We start from the raw sequence: 22,118 nt of genomic DNA, 5'->3' as shown, positions 1-22,118 counted from the left end.
CTCCAGGCAAGAGTACTGGAGTGGGTTACCATTCCCTTCTCCAGGGGATCTTCCCGACCCAGAGATCGAACCCGGGTCTCCTGCATTGGAGGCAGACGCTTTAACCTCTGAGCCACCAGGGAAGCCCAGAGGTAGGAAGGTATAGGTCAAAACTGATATCATGACACAATAAATAGACAATAGGTAAAGTGGAGCCAAGAGAGGATTGGCCTGAATGTATCACCTTAATCAAACAAGAATATAGCCTCAAAACTGCAATGTAGGTAAACTGTTAACCACAATTCAAATTGTTTGTAGAAAGAAAAACTTTTGTAGCTTAATTTTAGAATGATTTTATATTAATAATGAGATTTTAAGTATAAAATAATCTTTCATGTTTTATCATCTATAATTCTATACACTTTTACAATGGTACTATGATTTTATAGTAAAACCAGTAGGGCATTTAGGAAGAAGAAAACATTAAAAATGAGGCTTTTGAATGTTTTTTACTTACATGGGAATGTAGGCACAACATACCACTGGGTAACAAAAAGGAAGATTAAGAAAAAAAAATAAGTTGACTAACATTATCAGTTATCTCTGGGTGATAATGAGTAATTTTTTTTAGCCATCCCTTGTGGCATGCCGAACCTTAGTTCTCCAACCAGGGACCAAACCTGTGCCCTCTGCAGGAAAGCATGCAGTCTTAACCACTGCCAGGGAAGTCCTTGATATTCTCTAAAGTTCAAAATTACACACAAATAACCTTTCTTATCAGAATTTAAAAATATATTTTAAAAGGAAATGGCAAAGCTTCAGCTTTGGAAATTATAAAGCTTCAGCCTTTTATAGTATAGTATCTGAAAGATCATATATGATGAGTATATTTGGAAATATAATACATTAGGAAGAATTTCTTAATATATAGACAGCCATATTATGTGTAGCAGGGAATAATTTTTGAAATAGGTTTTTCAGTTCACTTTATTTAAATCATTTTATTTCTGTGCATATGAGGATCATATAAAAGAAGTTCTCCCATTTTGCTTTTCTTCTAAATAGTATTCTTCAAAACTCAGTGTAACAGATGAACAGGTAGCTTTCCCTCAAGTGGTAATTGCTTTTAGCTGTGTTTTTTTTGTTGTTGTTGTGTATATGGTCATCTCAATTAACACAGTTTCCAGATTTTCTTACAGTTAGGTATAGCTTTGTGACCAGGATTTCTCCAATGGGATATGTGTAGAAATGGTGGTGTGTAACAACTCCTGGGGTTGTACCCTTAACAAGAAAAGAATGTGCCTGCCTCTTTTCTCCTTCTTGTAGGCAGGACTGAAAATCTTACAGCACACAGACAAAATACCCTAGATATAACAAAGCAACATAATAGATCTCTTCAAGAAAATTAGAGACACCAAGGAAACATTTCATGCAAAGATGGGCTCGATAAAGGACAGAAATGGTATGGACCTAACAGAAGCAGAAGATATTAAGAAGAGGTGGCAAGAATAAATGAAGAAAAAAAAAGAATACAGAGAAGAACTGTACAAAAAAGATCTTCACGACCAAGATAATCACGATGGTGTGATCACTCATCTAGAGCCAGACATCCTGGAATGTGAAGTCAAGTGGGCCTTAGAAAGCATCACTACGAACAAAGCTAGTGGAGGTGATGGAATTCCAGTTGAGCTCTTTCAAATCCTGAAAGATGATGCTGTGAAAGTGCTGCACTCAATATGCCAGCACATTTGGAAAACTCAGCAGTGGCCACAGGACTGGAAAAGGTCAGTTTTCATTCCAATCCCAAAGAAAGGCAATGCCAAAGAATGCTCAAACTACCGCACAATTAAACTCATCTCACATGCTAGTAAAGTAATGCTCAAAATTCTCCAAGCCAGGCTTCAGCAATACGTGAACCGTGAATTTCCAGATGTTCAAGCTGATTTTAGAAAAGGCAGAGGAACCAGAGATCAAATTGCCAACATCTGCTGGATCATGGAAAAAGCAAGAGAGTTCCAGAAAAACATCTACTTCTGCATTATTGACTATGCCAAAGCCTTTGACTGTGTGGATCACAATAAGCTGGAAAATTCTGAATGAGATGGGAATACCAGACCACCTGACCTGCCTCTTGAGAAACCTATATGCAGGTCAGGAAGCAACAGTTAGAACTGGACATGGAACAACAGACTGGTTCCAAATAGGAAAAGGAGGACGTCAAGGCTGTATATTGTCACCCTGCTTATTTAACTTATATGCAGTGTACATCATGAGAAACGCTGGGCTGGGGGAAGCACAAGCTGGAATCAAGATTGCCAGGAGAAATAACAATAACCTCAGATATGCAGATGATACCACCCTTATGGCAGAAAGTGAAGAGGAACTAAAGAGCCTATCGATGAAAGTGAAAGAGGAGAGTGACCAAGTTGGCTTAAAGCTCAACATTCAGAAAATGAAGATCATGGCATCTGGTCCCATTGCTTCATGGGAAATAGATGGAGAGACAGTGGAAACAGTGTCAGACTTTATTTTGGGGGGCTCCAAAATCACTGCAGAAGGTGACTGCAGCCATGAAATTAAAAGACGCTTACTCCTTGGAAGGAACATTATGACCAACCTAGACAGCATATTCAAAAGCAGAGACATTACTTTGCTGACTAAGGTCCGTCTAGTCAAGGCTATGGTTTTCCTGTGGTCATGTATGGATGTGAGAGTTGGACTATGAAGAAAGCTGAGCACCGAAGAATTGATGCTTTTGAACTGTAGTGTTGGAGAAGACTCTTGAGAGTCCCTTGGACTGCAAGGAGATCCAACCAGTCCATTCTGAAGGAGATCAGTCCTGGGTGTTCTTTGGAAGGAATGATGCTAAAGCTGAAACTCCAGTACTTTGGCCACCTCATGCAAAGAGTTGACTCATTGGAAAAGACTGTGATGCTGGGAGGGATTGGGGGGCAGGAGGAGAAGGGGACGACAGAGGATGAGATGACTGGATGGCATCACCGACTTGATTGATGTGAGTCTGAGTGAACTCCGGGAGTTGGTGATGGACAGGGAAGCCTGGTGTGCTGCAATCCATGGGGTCACAGAATTGGACACGACTGAACTGAACTGAACATGATAGAAAGAGCCTAGTATAGTAATCTGATATCTGCCTGTTCTACCAGTTCTGACCACCTCCCAAGACTTACATGAGAAAATAAAACTCTTTCTTAAATCATTGTGGTCTCTTGTGGAGCAGCCTGGAGTATTATATACTTAACATTGTAGCACCATTATACTACCACTAGGGCACTAATAATGAAGCTCATGTTACCCTGACTACTTTGATTCAATATTTTATTGGAGGTCCTAGCTATAGAAATTAGGCAAGAAAAAGAAGTAAAAGGCATTCAATTCAGAAAAGAAGAAGTAAAACAGTCTTATTTTGCAGATGACATATGTAGAAAACTAAAAGAAAGTGAAAGTGAAGTGGCTCAGTCGTATCTGACTCTTAGCAACCCCATGGACTGTAGCCTACCACGCTCCTCCATTCATGGGATTTTCCAGGCAAGAATACTGGAGTGGGTTGCCATTGCCTTCTCCAGAGGATCTTCCTGACCCAGGGATTGAACCCGGGTCTCCTGCATTGTAGGCAGATGCTTTACCATCTAAGGCACCAGGGAAGTCCAAAACTAATGATGTAGAAAACTAAAGATGCCACCAAAAATTGCTGGAACTAATAAAAGAATGCAGTAAAGTTAGAGAATACAAAATCAGTACACAAAAACCGGCTGAGTTTCATATACTAGTAATTGATAATGACATAGAAATTAAGAAAGCAATCTCATTATAACTGCATAAAAGCAGAATAAATTTAACCACAGAAATTAAAGATCTATACACTGAAAACAATGTCTTTGAAAGAAACTGAAAATGACAGAAATGGAAAATAGACCATATTCATGAATTAGAAGAATTAACCTGTTAAAATGACTATACTACTCAACACTATCTATAGATTCAGTGCAACCCCAATAAAAAATTGCAGTAGCATTTTTTCACCAAAATAGGAAAAACAATCCTTATGTGGAACCACAAAAATCCTTGAACAGACAAATCCAGATAAAGAACAAAGCTGGAGAAAACACACTTCCAGGTTTCAAACTATACTATAAAGCTTAATAATCAAAACAGCACAGTTCTGGGATAAAAACAGACATATAGAGCAATGGAACAGAACAGACAGAAATAAATGCACACATATGTATCAACTAATATTTGACAAGGAAGTTAACACTCAGTGGGGACAGGGTAGTCTCTTCAATAAATGGTAGTGGGAAAACTGGATAAATACATGCAGAAAAGTGAAATTGCACCCATATCTTACACCATTCACAAAAACTGACTCAAAATGAATTAAAAACTAAAGAATTGAAACCATAAAGTTCTTAGAATGAAACATAGGGAAAAGCTCCATGACCTTGGTCTTGGCAATTTTTTTTTTAAAGCATCAGCAAAAGCAAGTGACAATGACAAAAATAAGTGGGACTATATAAAAATTTAAAAGCTACTATGTGGCAAAAGAAACAGTTTAAAACAACTGAAAATATTGGCAGAAGACCTGAATAGACATTTTTCTGAAACAAACATCCAGATGGCCAACATGTTCATGAAAAGGTGCTCAACACCAGTTTTAACCAGGGAATATGGAATATGGAACTCAAACCCACAGTGAGTTATCATTTCTCACCTTTTAGAATGGCTGTCATCAAAAAGAATAGAGATAATGTGTTGATGACATGAGAAAAAGGAACACTTGTGCACTGTTGGTGAGAATGTACATGGTACAGCCAAAAATGTTTGTTTGTTTGAGAAAAACAGTATGGAACTTAGCAAATTAACAACAGAACTAACATACAATCCAGAAATCTCACATCTGGATACACAAAGGCAATTACAGAAATACTGAAAAGATATCTGTACCCCCATGCTTATTGCAGTGTTATTCACATAAACTAAGACATGGAAACAACTTAAATGTCCCTAAATGACATTTACCTGGTAAAGAAGAGGTTGTATGTTTGTTTAAATTACACACAATGGAATATTATTCAACCACGAGAAAAAGGAAATCCTGCCATTTGTGCCCACTTGGATGGATCATGAAAGCATTATAAGTGAGACACAGCAAGTCCATATCACTTACATGTGGATCTTAGGCTCATCTTGTAGAAACAAAATTACTGCTGGTTACTAGGGAGGGAGGGGTAGCGGGATGGGGAGATATTGGTCAAAAGGTGCACATTTCCAGTTATAAGATGAGTAAGTTCTGGGGATCTAATGTACAACATTGTGATTACAGTTAATAGTGCTATACCGGTTTATTAAAAATCACTAAGAGTAGAGTTTAAATATTCCTCACAACAAAAACAAAATGGTAATTATGTGATGTGATGGAGGTGATAGCCAACACGATAGTAATCACATTGCCATATATAAATATCAAAAATGCATCGTGCATCTTAATTTACACAATATTGTAAGTCATTTGTATCTCATTAAAATTGAAAATCATTAAATTAAAAAGAAACAATATCACAGAAAATAAGGTCATATGAATATATATTAATAAAAGATGTGTAAGACAATTATGAGAAATTGATGAAAATCACTGAGGAAGGTTCAAGGCCTGACAAAAGGAGATAGGTGCCACATTCATGACAGGGATATTCATTATAAGGATGATTAATGCAGTTTCACTTGAAATACCTTGAAGTTTTCATGAAACTTGACAAGCTAATTCTCAGTGAAGTTCATATGGTTAGGAATAGTGCAGGAACAGCTAAGGAAATTTTGAAGAAAAGGTAGAGGATGTCCTATTAGGTAACAGTTTTTTGAAGAAAAATAGTCTGGACTGGTACAAGGATATACAAAATCTCTATTTTTCAGAGACCTTCCCCCTGGAAAACCATCTGATCACTGACCTGTTTATTTTTTCATTTTCTCCTTTTCCTGTTTTAATTTTGTATTATAACTCTGCATGCATTCATGTATTCATTCATTCAACAAATACTTACTGAGTTAACTTATTGTGTGAAGGTCTACACCATGTGCACCCATCCCTTTCTTAACATGCCCCCAAATAATGGCTCCTTGCCTCCCTGGTGAGTCCCAGCTTTTCTGAGTTGCCCTACCCTTTTCTGAGTTGCCACACTCCAGCCTATGTGTGCAACAGCCAATCTAATCCCAGGTTTGACAGCTGAAACCTGAGCTTCAGCACCAAGCCTTCACCTACGCTGATGGCCTAGCATCTGCCCCGAATGTCCCAGAAGCGCACAGACCCTTGTTGTCACAAGACCTGCAGGAGGTCACCAACCAGCATCCCGAGAGTGTGCAGGCCACTGCTGCCACTATGAAACCTGCAGTAAGATGATAATTGCTGCCCCCATTGCCCTACACTCACCCCTCATGAAAACACCAAAATCACAACCAACTGGTAAACAACCATTGACAAAAGAGATTGGAACATACCAAAAAAGATATTTTACATACAAAGACAAAGATGCCACAACTAGAAAGTAGGAGGAGCACTTCAGTCAAATCCCATATCCACCAGGTAGATGATCCATAAACTGGAAAATATATTCCAGAGGTTCACCCATGGGAGTGAGAGTTGTGAACCCCATATCAGGCACCCCAGCCTCAGGATCTGGCATTGTGAGGATCCCCTAGAGCATGTGTCTTTGAAGACCAGTGGGGCTTGAGTGCAGGAACACCACAGGGCTGCAGGAAACAGAGTTCACTCTTGAAAGGTACACACAAGGTTTCATGTGCACTGGGAACCAGCACAAACCAGTGACTCCATAGGAGCCAGCGTTAAACCTACCTGCAGGTTTTAGCGAGTATCCTGGGTAAGCGGGTATCAGCTATGGCTCACTGTGGGGGCAAGAACACTGGTGGCAGAGGCCTCAGGGAATACTGATTGGCATAAAGTCGCCATTTTGGCACCAAAACCTGGCTACAACCAACAGCGTGCAAGCTCCAGTGATGGGATGCCTCAGGCCAAACAACCAACAGGGTGGGACAGAGCCTCACCCATCAGCAGATGGGTTGCCTAAAGTTGTAGTGAGCTCACAGCCACCTATAAACACACCACTTGACATGACCACCAGAGGGAGAAGATCCAGCTCAACCCACCAGTGGGCAGGCACTAGTCCTTAGTAATAGGAAGCCTGCACAAGCTCCTGTACCAACCTCAACCACCAGGCAGCAGACATGAGAAGCAATAGGAATTATGGCCCTGTGGAAAGGAAATCACAAACACAGAAAGTCAGACAAAATTAGATGGTAGAGATGTATGGTCCAGCAAAGAATAAGATAAAAATCTAGAATAGGCAATCTACCTGAAAAACAACTGAGTAATGAAAGTAAACATGCTATAAAATTTGGAAAAAGAATGGAAGCACAAACCAAGAAGATACAAGATAGGTTTAATGAAGAGCTGGAAGACTTAGAAATGAACACTATATAGTAACTGAAAGGAAAAATTAAGAGGGACTCAACAGCAGAATAAATGAGGCAGAAGCACAAATAAGTGAGCTGGAAGATAGAGTGGTGGAAATCACTGCTGCAGAACAGAGTAAAGAAAAAGGAATGAAAAGAAATGAGGACAGTCTCAGAGACTTACAGGATAATGTTAAATGCACCAACATTGGCATTATAAGGTTTCCAGAAACGGAAGAGAGAGAGGACCTGAGGAAATATTTGACAGTTATAGCCAAAAACTTCCCTAACATGGGAAAGGAAACACTCACTCCAGTCCAGGAAGTGCAGAGAATCTCAGGCTGGATAACCCAAGGAGGATATTAATTAAACAAAGGCCAAGACATATTAATTAAACAAGGAAAAGATAATCAGAATATATATTAAATGCAATGAAATAAAAGCAACAAATAACATACACGATAATACCCTTGAAGATATCAGATAATTTTTCAGCAGAAACTGCAGGCCAGCAGAGAGAGGCACAACATATATAAAGTGATAAAAGGGGAAAATCTACCCCTTTTAAGAATACCCTACCAAGCAAGGTTCTTGTTCAGATTTGATGGAGAAATAAAAGGGTCTATATTTATAGATAAGGAAAAGCTAAGAGAATTCAGCACCAACACCAAACTGGCCTTACAATAAATGCTAAAGGAACTTCTCTAGGTGGAAAAGAAAAGGTCACACTTAGAAACAAGAAAAAATTATGAATGGAAAAGCTCAGAGATAAAAGCAAATATACAGTAAAGATAAGAAAGCATCCACAGACACACATGACACATATGCAGTCACGAGGAAAGTACAAATGCAGAATACTGGAAATGCATTTGAAATTAAAATGCGACTTAAAGCAATCTTTATACATATATATAGACTGCTATATTAAAACCTCATGGGAACCACACTCCAAAATTCCACAAGAGAGAAAATTTTACAACATATACAGACACAAGAAAAAGCAGTCCAACACAACACTAAGGATAGTCATCAAATCCCAAGAGGAAAGAACAAATCCAAACAAAAAATGACAATAAGAACATACATATGACAACTACCTTAAATGTAAATGGATTAAATGCTCCAACCAAAAGACACAGACTGGCTGAATGGATACCAAAAAAGAAACCTAACCAACCCTCATATACATGTATCTACAAGAGACCTACTTCAGATCTAGGGACATACACAGGTAGAAAGTGGGGATTAAAAGAAATCATGGATAGCAATACTCATATCAGACAAATAAGCTTTAAAATAAAGACTGTTATGAGAGATAAGGGAAAACTACATAATGATCAAGAGATCAATTCAAGAAGAAAATATAAAAATTGTAAATATACATGTACCTAACATCAGGCTTCCCTGATGACTCAGCCAGTTAAGAATCTGCCTGCTATGCAGGAGATACAGAAGACGTGGATTCAGTCCCTGGATTGGGAAGATTTGTGAGATGTGGAAATGGCAACCTACTCCAGTATTGTTGCCTGGGAAATCCCACGGACAGAGGAGCCTGGTGGGTTACAGTCTATCAAGTCACAAGGAGTTGGACTGAGCTCTCTCATGTCTGCCTCTTTGAGACTCTATGGACTGACTATATTCTTCCAGGCTCCTCTGTCCATGGGATTCTCCAGGCAACAATACCAAAAGGTACCATTTCTTCCTCCAGGGCATCTTCCTGATCCAAGGATTGAACCTGCACCTCCAGCATTGGCAGGTGCATTCTTTATCACTGAACCACCAGGGAAGCTGGGAGCACCTCAGCACATACGGCAAATGCTAACAGCTATAAAAGGGGAAATGAACAGTAATGCAATAGTGGGGGATGTTAACACCCACTTACATCAATGGAAAGCTCTTCTAGGCAGAAAATAAGTAAACACAGGCTTTAAATGACAGACCAGATAGACGTAATTGATATACCTATGGGACACAGCAAAAGCACCTCTAAGAGGCAAGTTCAGAGCAATAAAATTGCTACATCAGTAAAGAAGAAAAATCCGAAATAAAGGACCTAATCTTATACCTAAAGCAACTAGAGAAAGAACAAACAAAACCCAGAGTTACTAGAAGAAAAGAAACCATAAAGATTGAAACAGAAGTAAAGGCAATAGAGAACAGAACAGTAGAAAAGATCAATGAAAAAGCTAGTTTCTCTGAAAGTATAAACAAAATTGATAAACCTCGAGCAAGACTCAAGAAAAAAAAAGGAGATGGCTCATACAATACAATTAGAAAGGAAAAAGAAGGTACAACTGACATTCCAGAAATGCAAAGGACCATAAGAGACTAAGCAATTATATTCCAACAAAAAGGACAGCCTAGAAGAAATGGACACATTCTTAGAATGGTTAGCCTTCCAAGATTGAACCATGAAGAAATAGAAAATTTGAACAGACCAATTACAAGTACTGAAACTGAAAATGTGATTTTTTTAAAAAACCTGCTAACAAAAATTCCAGGACCAGATTAATTCAATCAAACATTCAGAGAAGAGTTAACACCTATCCTTTAGAAAATCATCCCAAAAATTGCAGATAGAACACTCTCAAACTCATTCTAGGCCGCCATTACACTGATAACAAAACCAGAGAGATACCACACACAAAAAGAAAATTTCAGACAAGTATCACTGATGAACACAAAAGTCATCAACAAAATACGAGCAAACCAAATCCAATAAAAGGATCACACACCATGATCAACTGGGGTTTATTCCAGGGATACTAGGATTCTTCGATATCTGCAAATATATCAGTGTGATACACCACATTAAGAAATGAAGAATAAAAACCTTATGATCATCTCAATAGCTGCAGAAAAAAACTTTTGACAAAATCCAACACTCATTTATGATAAAAACTATGGAAAGTGGGCATAGAGGGAACCTGCCTCAACAATAAAGGCCATATATGACAAACTCACAGCTAAAATTCTCAACACTGAAAAGCTGAAAGCATTTCATCTAAGATCAAGATCAAGAAAAAGATGTTCATTCTCATTACTTTTATTCAGCATATTTTTGTGGATCCTAACCATGCAATCAGAAAAAAAAGAAAAGTAATTCAAATTGGTAAAGAAGTAAGACTGCCATTCTTTGCAGATGACATGATACTATACATTGAAAATCCTAAATGTGTTACCAGAAAACTACTAGAGGTTATAAGTGGGTAAGTTTCAGGATACAAAGTTGATAAACAGAAATATCGTGCATTTGGGATTAACATTACACACTACTACATAAAAAATATATAAATAACAAGGACCTACTGTATAGCTTACTCCTTGGAAGAAAAGTTATGACCAACCTAGAGAGTATATTCAAAAGCAGAGACATTACTTTGCCGACTAAGGTCCGTCTAGTCAAGGCTGTGGTTTTTCCTGTGGTCATGTATGGATGTGAGAGTTGGACTGTGAAGAAGGCTAAGCACCGAAGAATTGATGCTTTTGAAGTGTGGTGTTGGAGAAGACTCTTGAGAGTCCCTTGGACTGCAAGGAGATCCAACCAGTCCATTCTGAAGGAGATCAACCCTGGGATTTCTCTGGAAGGAATGATGCTAAAGCTGAACTCCAGTACTTTGGCCACCTCATGAGAAGAGTTGACTCATTGGAAAAGACTCTGATGCTGGGAGTGATTGGGGGCAGGAGGAGAAGAGGACGACAGAGGATGAGATGGCTGATGGCATCACGGACTTGATGGACGTGAGTCTGAGTGAACTCCGGGAGATGGTGATGGACAGGGAGGCCTGGCATGCTGCAATTCATGGGGTCGCAAAGAGTCGGACACAACTGAGTGACTGAACTGAACTGTATAGCTCAGGGAACTCAATATTTTATAATAATCTATATGGGAAAATATCTGAAAGAGAATGGATATGTGTATATGTATAACTGAGTCACTTTTGCTGTACACATGAAACATAACATTGTTAATCAAATATACTCCAATATAAAATAATTTAAAAAACAAAATTTCAAAAACTAGACATTTAAATAATATTTAAACATTATAAATATTCAATAAATGGATGTTGAATTTTGTCAAAGGCCTTCTCTGCATCTATTGAGATAATCATATGGCTTTTATTTTTCATTTTGTTAATGTGGTGAATTACATTGATTGATTTGCGGATATTGAAGAATCCTTGCATCCCTGGGATAAAGCCCACTTGGTCATGGTGTATGATCTTTTTAATGTGTTGTTGGATTCTGGTTGCTAGAATTTTGTTGAGGATTTTTGCATCTATGTTCATCAGTGATATTGGCTTGTAGTTTTCTTTTTTTGTGGCATCTTTGTCAGGTTTTGGTATTAGGGTGATGGTGGCCTCATAGAATGAGTTTGGAAGTTTACCTTCCTCTGCAATTTTCTGGAAGAGTTTGAGTAGGATAGGTGTTAGCTCTTCTCGAAATTTTTGGATAGAATTCAGCTGTGAAGCCATCTGGACCTGGGCTTTTGTTTACTGGAAGATTTCTGATTACAGTTTCAATTTCTGTGCTTGTGATGGGTCTGTTAAGATTCAACATCCATTTATGGTAAAAACTCTCCAGAAAGCAGGAATAGAAGGAACATAGCTCAACATAATAAAAGCTATATATGACAAACCCACAGCAAACATCCTCAATGGTGAAAAATTGAAAGCATTTCCATAAAGTCAGGAACAAGACAAGGGTGTCCACTTTCACCACTACTATTCAACATGGTTCTGGAAGTTTTGGCCACAGCAATCAAAGCAGAAAAAGAAATAAAAGGAATCCAAACTGGAAAAGAAGAAGTAAAACTTTCACTGTTTGCAGATGACATGATCCTCTACATAGAAAACCCTAAAGACTCCACCAGAAAATTACTAGAGCTAATCAATGAATATAGTAAAGTTGCAGGATATAAAATCAACACACAGAAATCCCTTGCATTCTTATACACTAATAATGAGAAAGTAGAAAAAGAAATTAAGGACACAATTCCATTTACCATTGCAACAAAAAGAATAAAATACTTAGGAATATATCTACCTAAAGAAACTAAAGACATATATAGAAAACTATAAAACACTGGTGAAAGAAATCAAAGAGGACACTAATAGATGGAGAAATAGACCATGTTCATGGATCTGAAGGATCAATATAGTGAAAATGAGTATACTACCCAAAGCAATCTACAGATTCAATGCAATCCCTATCAAGCTACCAGCGATATTTTTCACAGAACTAGAACAAATAATTTCAAGATTTGTATGGAAATACAAAACACCTCGAATAGCCAAAGCAATCTTGAGAAAGAAGAATGGAACTGGAGGAATCAACCTGCCTGACTTCAGGCTCTACTACAAAGCCACAGTCATCAAGACAGTATGGTGCTGGCACAAAGACAGAAATATACATCAATGGAACAAAATAGAAACCCCAGAGATAAATCCACACACCTATGGACACCTTATCTTCAACAAACGAGGCAAGAATATAAAATGGATTAAAGACAATCTCTTTTAACAAGTGGTGCTGGGAAAACTGGTCAACCACTTGTAAAAGAATGAAACTAGATCACTTTCTAACACCACACACAAAAATAAACTCAAAATGGATTAAAGATCTAAATGTTAAGACCAGAAACTATAAAACTCCTAGAGGAGAACATAGGCAAAACACTCTCCGACATAAATCACAGCAGGATCCTCTATGATCCACCTCCCAGAATACTGGAAATAAAAGCAAAACTACACAAATGGAATCTAATTAAAATTAAAAGCTTCTGCACAACAAAGGAAACTATAAGCAAGGTGAAAAGATAGCCTTCTGAATGGGAGAAAATAATAGCAAATGAAGCAACTGACAAACAACTAATCTCAAAAATATACAAGCAACTTATGCAGCTCAATTCCAGAAAAACAAATGACCCAATCAAAAAATGGGCCAAAGAACTAAATAAATATTTCTCCAAAGAAGACATACAGATGGCTAACAAACACATGAAAAGATGCTCAACATCACTCATTATTAGAGAAATGCAAATCAAGACCACAATGAGGTACCACTTCATACCAGTCAGAATGGCTGCAATCCAAAAGTCTGCAAACAATAAATGCTGGAGAGGGTGTGGAGAAAAGGGAACCCTCTTACACTGTTGGTGGGAATGCACACTAGTACAGCCACTGTGGAGAACAGTGTGGAGCTTTCTTAAAAAATTGCAAATAAAACTCCCTTATGACCCAGCAATCCCACTGCTGGGCATACACATTGAGGAAACCAGAATTGAAAGAGACATGTGTACCGCAATGTTCATCGCAGCACTGTTTATAATAGCCAGGACATGGAAACAACCTAGATGTCCATCAGCAGATGAATGGATAAGAAAGCTGTGGTACATATACACGATGGCGTATTATTCAGCCACGAAAAAGAATACATTTGAACCAGTTTTAATGAGATGGATGAAACTGGAGCCGATTATACAGAGTGAAGTAAGCCAGAAAGAAAAATACCAATACAGTATACGAACACACATATATGGAATTTAGAAAGATGGTAATGATGACCCTGTATGTGAGACAGCACAAGAGACACAGATGTGCAGAGCGGACTTTTGGACTCTGAGGGAGAAGGCAAGGGTGGGATGATTTGGGAGAATGGCACTGAAACACGTATACTATTGTGTAAGAAACGAATCACCAGTCTATGTTCGATACAGGATACAGGATGCTTGGGGCTGGTGCATGGGGAAGATCCAGAGAGATGATACGGGGTGGAAGGTGGGAGGGGGTTCATGTTTGGGAACTCATGTACACTCATGGTGGATTCATGTCAATGTATGGCAAAACCAATACAGTATTGTAAAGTAAAATAAAGTAAAAGTTAAAATTAAAAAAAATAAAAAAACAAATAAATATATAACTTAATATACTTAAATATAATGTGGTAACTCTGGAAATAACTTTTCTCTAAGGTTTGTTGTTGCTATTTGTTGTTTGTTTATTAACTTTTTTAAACTGAATCTGTAGTCTATATCCTTTGCTGTGTGCAGCCAGTGAAATTTCTTTTCAGTTACCTTAAGAGTTACCTATAGATGAACACAATTTCAACTTAAACATCCACATTGTACTATTTACCTAAGCTTAATTCTTTTTAAAGACACTGTATTCACAGAAAAAGTAATTCAAATTAACCAACCATGCCCTACAAATGTAAATAGAAGTGATACCAAATAAGCATTGATGAAAACAAAAAGCACTTTAAAAAAACCATTAAATCTTACCAACTCCAGAGGTTATTGACTCTGCATCAATATCACTAGCTCTCCTTCTTGCCACTTCAGCTAGTGCTAGTTCTCCTTTATCTAGTGCAAGGTAATGGATGTCCTTTGGAAATACAGCAAAATAAAAGATTAATCCAAAATGAATCTTAGTCAAGTTACAAAGGAGATTTTGAAAAAAAGCACTTACTGTTCAGATTACAAAACAGACATGGCTGATGAACATTCTTTTTTATATTTTAATTTTCTCAGTTTTCTAGTACAAGCAAATTTTCTTGAATTGCAAATCCTGGCTATAACTAGTGGCAGTTATTTAAATAAATTATTTTGAGTCTTTAGGGAAAAAGACAAGCTGTTAAATGTTCAATATACTCAGTTTTCTCAGGGAATAAAAATCTTAGTTGCTGTTTTCTATAATGAAATTTTACTATCTCAGATAGCTTCTTCAAAATTCAGTTGTTCATTATGATAAGCAGTTTACAAGGAATATTATTACACAAATTGTCTCTGATATTTATGCACTTGGTGCATATTATTTTGTTAATATTATTAATACTACTATTATCTTGAATTCATTCAGTCAACAGATAATCAGTGCCTATTAAGTGCCAGGCACTGTTGTGGAAAGAGAGGTCAATTACAGTACCATTTCTCAACAAGCTTTGAGTCCAGTAGGGAGAAAGACGACTAAACAAAAGCAAATAACTTAGTGTGATGGGTTTTATGGTAGAGTTAAGAATGGTATGGAACCAAAGAGGAGGACATGATCCTTGATCTGTGGTTTGAAGGATAAATAAGAGTTATACTAGAAGGGAAAATGGAGGTAAGCCAACAGAAAATGAATGGTATCTGACACATGTATGTAAAGAAGATTGAAAAACCACGGTTCTATCAGGCAATAACAGGTCTTTCAATATGGAAGGAATGTTTGATGTGTGAGAGAATACAGTGGAAACTAATTCTAAACCAGTAGACAGAGCTACTAAAAAAGACTTAGAAATCTTTGGTACACAAAATGATCACTGGAATGAGAATTTTTTAGCAATAAAATGGTAAAAAGAACATGAACAAGTTTTCAGTGATGAAATATAAATGGCCTATAATCATGAGCTATCAGGGCTTTCCTGATAGCTCAGTTGGTAAAGAATCTGCCTGCAATGCAGGAGACCCCAGGAATTCCCTTCAATTCCTGGGTAGGGAAGATTCGCTGAAGAAGGGATAGGCTGCCCACTTCAGTATTCTTGGGCTTCCCTTGTGGTTCAGCTGGTAAAGAATCGACCTGCAACGCAGGAGACCTGGGCTCAATCCCTGGGTTGGGAAGATCCCATGGAGAAGGGAAAGGCTACTCACTCCAGTATTCTGGCCTGGAGAATTCCACAGACTATATAGTCCATGGGGTTGCAAAGAGTTGGACACAACTGAGTGACTTTCACTTTCATAATCATGAAAAGATATTTTAGTTTCCCAATATTCAAAGTTTAAAAATGTAATTTCAAACTGCACAAGTTTTTTTTTTTTAAGTTGTTACTTATTGGTTGCAAAGTTTGGGGGAACACAGGTGTTTACATTTACTGGGGATATAGACTTTATAGCAGGGGTTGGTAAACTATGGCTTACTAGCCAAATATAGCCTGCCTTTTATACAGGCCTTGAGTTATCAATGCTGTTCACCTAGCATAAGGCCTTCCAGATCCATTAATGTTGCTGCAAATGGCAAAAATCTCATTCTTATTTAGGGGTGAGAAGCATTCCATTTGTGTATGTGTATATGTGTGTGTGTGTAGTCTTCTTTATCCATTCATCAGTTGATGGACACTTAGGTTACTTTTGTATCTTGGCAATTGTAAATAGTGTTGCTATTAACACTGGGGTGAATGTATCCTTTCAAATAAGTGCTTTCGTTTCTCTCAGATGTATATTCAGGCATGGAATTGCTGGGTCATAAAGCTATGACAAATTTAGACAGCATATTAAAAAGCAGAGAGATCACTTTGCCGACAAGGTCCATCTAGTCAAAGCTATGACTTTGCCAATAGTCGTGTATGATGTGAGAGCTGGACCATAAAGAAGGCTGAGCAATGAAGAAATGATGCTTTTGAACTGTGGTGTTGGAGAAGACTCGAGAGTCCCTTGGACAGCAAGATCAAACTAGTCAATCCTAAAGGAAATCAACCCTGGATATTCATTGGAAGGACTGATGCTGAAGCTGAAACTTCAATATTTTGGCCACCTGCTGTGAACAGCTGACTCACTGGAAAAGACCCTGACACTGGGAAACATTGAAGGCAGGAGGAGAAGGGGATGACAGGATGAGATGGTTGGATGACATCACTGACTTGATGGACACGAGTTTGAGCAAAATCTGGGAAACGATGAGAGACAAGGAACCTTGGCATGCTGCAGTCCATGGGGTTGCAAAGAGTTGGATACAACTTAGTGACTGAACAGCAACAATGGTAGTTCTATTTTAGTTATTATGAGAAAACTCTATGCTGTTTTCCCCAATTTACATCCCCACCAACAGTGTATGAAGATTCTCTTTTTTCTACATCCTTGCCAGCATTTGTCATTTGTGTTTTTTGATGATGGCCCTTCCAACAGCTGTGAGATGTTATCTAATTGTGGTTCTGATTTGCATTTCCCTGATGATTGCACCTCTTTTCATGGGTGTCTGCATTTTCTTAAATTTTGGAAAACTGTTCACTTCCTCTGCCCATTTTATAATCAGGTTGTTTCTTTTTGGATGTTCAGTTGTGTGGACTAATTATATATTTTGGATATTAACCTCTTATTGGTCATATTATATGCAAATAATTTTTCCCATTCCGTAGTTTTGTTTTTTGTTTTGTTTTGTTGTTATACTAAATGAAATAAGTCAGACAGAGAAAGACAAATACTAGATGATATTACTTATATGTGGAATATAAAAAATACAATTAGCGAATATAACAAAAGAGTAGACTTACAAATACAGAGAACAAACTAGTTACCAATGGAGAGGAAAGAAGGTCATGATAGGCATAAGGGATTGAGAAGTGTAAACTATTAGGTATAAATCAGGATACAAGGATATATTATATAACATAGGGAATATAAAAATATTTTATAATAAATATAAATAGAGTCAACCTGTAAAAATTGTGAATCACTGTATTATATATATATATATATATATATGGGGCTTCCCTGGTGGCTTAGAGGTTAAAGCGCCTGCATGCAATGCGGGAGACCTGGGTTCGACCCCTGGGTTGGGAAGATCCCCTGGAGAAGGAAATGGCAACCCACTCCAGTATTCTTGCCTGGAGAATCCCATGGACAGAGGAGCTTGGTGGGCTACAGTCCACAGGTCGCAAAGAGTCAGACACGACTGAGCAACTTCACTTCACTTCATATTATATATAGTATATATAGACTAGTATATATAGTATAGTGTATATATATATAAAGTATATAGTATAGTATATATATATACTTTATATATATACTACCTATAGTATACTATAGTATATATACTATATATACACACACTACATATATACTGTATATATACAATAGTATATATACTATATAGTATACTATCGTATATATACAGTATATATGTACTGTATATATAGCATATAGTATAGTATAGTACTGTACTCCACACTATACTATATATACTATATATAGTGTGTATATATATATATAGTACTATAGTATACTATACTATATAGCTATATAGTATATATATAGCATATATATAGCATATATGTATATATACTATATACTATTATATATACTATATATATAATAGTATATAGTATACTATATATAGTATACTATATGTATATACTATAGCATATATGCTATACTATATAGTATATAGTACAGTATATACTATACTGTACTGTATAGTGTATAGTGTAGTATATAATATATATAGTATATACTGCATATACACTATACATACTGTATATAGTATATAATATACTGTATGCTATATATATACTGTATACTATATACTGCATATACTATATACACTATATATTATATACTATATATACTATATATAGCATATATATATGATACTATATACTATAGTATACTATACTATACTATATAGACAGCAACTATACTTCAGTTTTTATTTTATTTTTACAAAGTCCCCAGTGCCTTTTATTTCAGTCAAAAAAAATCTATTTATATATTTCCCTTCTTTTAAAGTTCCCCATTTGTTGTAAAATCAATTTACACAGTTTTTCTAAAGGTTACATTCAGCTAACTCAACAACCCACCACCTACTAGTCCTGTAAAGTTCAGGAATGATAGACATGACAGGGGACTCTGGAGTCCAATGGCCTGGGTTTAAGCCTGGCTCTGCTGTCACTAGTTAGGTGAGCTTCAACAGCTTGCTGAATTTCTTCAGGCATCTGCCTCATTTATAAAGGAGGTCATAGTATTTTAGGAGAGCTATGAGAATTATGTAAGGGGCTTTGCTGGTAGCTTAGATGGTAAAGAATCTACCTACAATGCAGGAGACATAGGTTTCATCCTTAGGTTGGGAAGATCCCCTGGAGAAGAGAATGGCTATCAACTCCAGTATTCTTGCCTGGAGAATTCCATGGAGAGAGGAGCTTGGCGGGCTACAGTCCATGGGTTGCAAAGAGTCAGACATGACTGAGCAACTAACATTTTGACACATATAAGGCTTACACAGTGCCTGGCACAAAGTCACTAGTGATTATCAACTTTTACCTGTGCCCATTCTATTATGTTTAATCACATGAAGAGCCAACATCCACTTTTTCTTGAGAGATGCAAAATACAGATGTAGAACAGTAAAGCACAGAATGCAATAATTAAAACATGTTGATGTATGGCAAAACCAATACAATATTGTAAAATAAAAAAAGTACACCTTTGTACACATATGCTTTTTGTACACAGATTCTCTCTAAAAGAATGTGCTATACTATACTATACATATATAGAGAGAAACTATACTTCAATTTTAAAAAAGATCAGTGTTTACATTTTTAAATGGCTGAAAGAACTGTGTTAAACCACTCAAGTCTGTATGGCTCTGGAATTAGCTCACCTTGCAGACTTGAAAATGTTTCAGTTTAAAACTACAAGCCAAATAGTACTTATTGTGAAACATACATTGTGATAAAGTTTTTCAATGAAAACTAACATTGTTTTGACTTGCAAGTAATACCAGGCTGTGTTACACACCTTCTGTAAAAATTAAAAGTTAGAACTGTCAAAAACTAAAAGTGAGATCTCCATTCTTACAAAAAGTCCCAGCAATATATTTCAGTCCATGGCATTTTTCAACCTTGATACAAGTGCCAAGGAAATGTCCATAGTTCAAACTCTATCTAATGGTTCAATTAAGGGAAGTAATTAATTTACAATGTACTAACATATTAAAAGGCAGTCTCAATTCAGTTCACTTGCTCAGTCATGTCCAACTCTTTGCAATGCCATGAATCGCAGCATGCCAGGCCTCCCTGTCTATCACCAACTCCCGGAGTTTACTCAAACTCATGTTCATCGAGTCGGTGATGCCATCCAGCCATCTCATCCGCTGTCGTCCCCTTCTCCTCCTGCCCCCAGTCCCTCCCAGCATCAGGGTCTTTTCCAATGAGTCAACTCTTCGCATGAGGTGGCCAAAGTACTGGAGTTTCAGCTTTAGCATCAGTCCTTCCAAAGAACACCCAGGACTGATCTCCCTTAGAATGGACTGGTTGGATCTCCTTGCTGTCCAAGGGACTCTCAAGAGTCTTCTCCAACACCACAGTTCAAAAGCATCAATTCTTCAGTGCTCAGCTTTCTTCACAGTCCAATTCTCACATCCATACATGACCACTGGAAAAACCATAGCCTTGACCAGACGGACCTCTGTTGGCAAAGTAATGTATCTGCTTTTTAATATGCTATCTAGCCTGAGGTCAGGGGCAGCGGCTGAGAGGAGCTACCCCACACCTGAAGTCAGGGGCGGCGGCCAAGAGGAGCAACCCCACATCCAAGGAGCAGTGGCTGCGCTGGCGCAGGAGGGCCGAGAGGAGCTACTCCATGTTCAAGGTCAGGAGGGGCGGCCATGAGGAGATACCCCTCGTCCAAGGTAAGGAGCAGTGGCTGCGCTTTGCTGGAATAGCTGTGAAGAGACACCCCATGTCCAAGGTAAGAGAAACTCAAGTAAGACGGTAGGTGTTGCGAGAGGGCATCAGGCAGACACACTGAAACCATAATCAGAGAAAAGAAGCCAATCTGATCACACAGACCACAGCCTTGTCTAACTCAATGAAACTAAGCCATGCCGTGTGGGGCCACCCAAGATGGGCAGGTCATGGTGGAGAGGTCTGACAGAATGTGGTCCACTGGAGAATGGAATGGCAAATTACTTCAGTATTCTTGCCTTGAGAATCCCATGAACAGTATGAAAAGGCAAAATGACAGGATACTGAAAGAGGAGCTCCCCAGGTCAGTAAGTACCCAATATGCTACTGGAGATCAATAGAGAAATAACTCCAGAAATAATGAAGGGATCGAGCCAAAGCAAAAACAGTACCCAGTTGTGGATGTGACTGGTGATAGAAGGAAGGTCCGATCCTGTAAAGAGCAATATTGCATAGGAACCTGGAATGTTAGGTCCTTGAATCAAGGCAAATTGGAAGTGGTCAAACAAGAGATGGCAAGGGTGAACATCGACATTCTAGGAATCAGCAAACGAAAATGGACTGGAATGGGTAACTTTAACTCAGATGACCATTGTATCTACTACTGTGGGCAGGAATCCCTTAGGAGAAATGGAGTAGCCATCATGGTCAACAAGAGTCCGAAATGCAGTACTTGGATGCAATCTCAAAAATGACAGAATGATCTCTATTCGTTTCCAAGGCAAACCACTCAATATCACAGTAATCCAAGCCTATGCCCTGACCAGTGACACTGAAGAAGCTGAAGTTGAACGGTTCTATGAAGACCTACAAGACCTTTTAGAACTAACACCCCAAAATGATGTCCTTTTCACTGTAGGGGACTGGAATGCAAAAGTAGGAAGTCAAGAAACACCTGGCTAACAGGCAAATTTGCCCTTGGAGTATGGGATGAAGCAGGGCAAAGGCTCATAGAGTTTTGCCAAGAGAATGCACTGGTCATGGCAAACACCCTCTTCCAACAACACAAGAGAAGACTCTCCACATGGACAGCACCAGATGGTCAACACCAAAATCAGATTGATTCTATTCTTTGCAGTCAAAGATGGAGAAGCTTTATACAGTCAGCAAAACAAGACCAGGAGCTGACTGTGGCTCAGATCATGAACTCCTTTATTGCCAAATTTAGACTTAAAAGGCAGTCTAGTCTAGTCTTTAGCTAATAGAGTTCTAAA

At 37.9% G+C, this 22,118-nt stretch overlaps 1 protein-coding gene across 10 annotated transcripts in view; it reads right to left on the bottom strand.

Annotated features, from left to right (window-relative positions):
- Nucleotides 1-22,118, bottom strand: part of WDPCP (WD repeat containing planar cell polarity effector) — a 727,433-nt gene that overhangs the window by 146,134 nt on the left and 559,181 nt on the right. For 9 of the 10 annotated variants that reach the window (XM_060412062.1, XM_060412070.1, XM_060412069.1 and 6 more), the window contains one exon: nucleotides 14,747-14,849. The exons of the other annotated variant lie outside the window; for it this stretch is intronic. In XM_060412062.1, coding sequence (XP_060268045.1) covers nucleotides 14,747-14,849 — 103 coding nt within the window. The remainder of the gene's footprint in view (nucleotides 1-14,746; nucleotides 14,850-22,118) is intronic. 10 annotated transcript variants of the gene reach the window in all.

Source organism: Ovis aries, chromosome 3 (genome assembly GCF_016772045.2).
Source record: "Ovis aries strain OAR_USU_Benz2616 breed Rambouillet chromosome 3, ARS-UI_Ramb_v3.0, whole genome shotgun sequence".
Taxonomy (NCBI): domain Eukaryota; kingdom Metazoa; phylum Chordata; class Mammalia; order Artiodactyla; family Bovidae; genus Ovis; species Ovis aries.
This window is presented reverse-complemented; position numbering and strand designations above follow the sequence as displayed.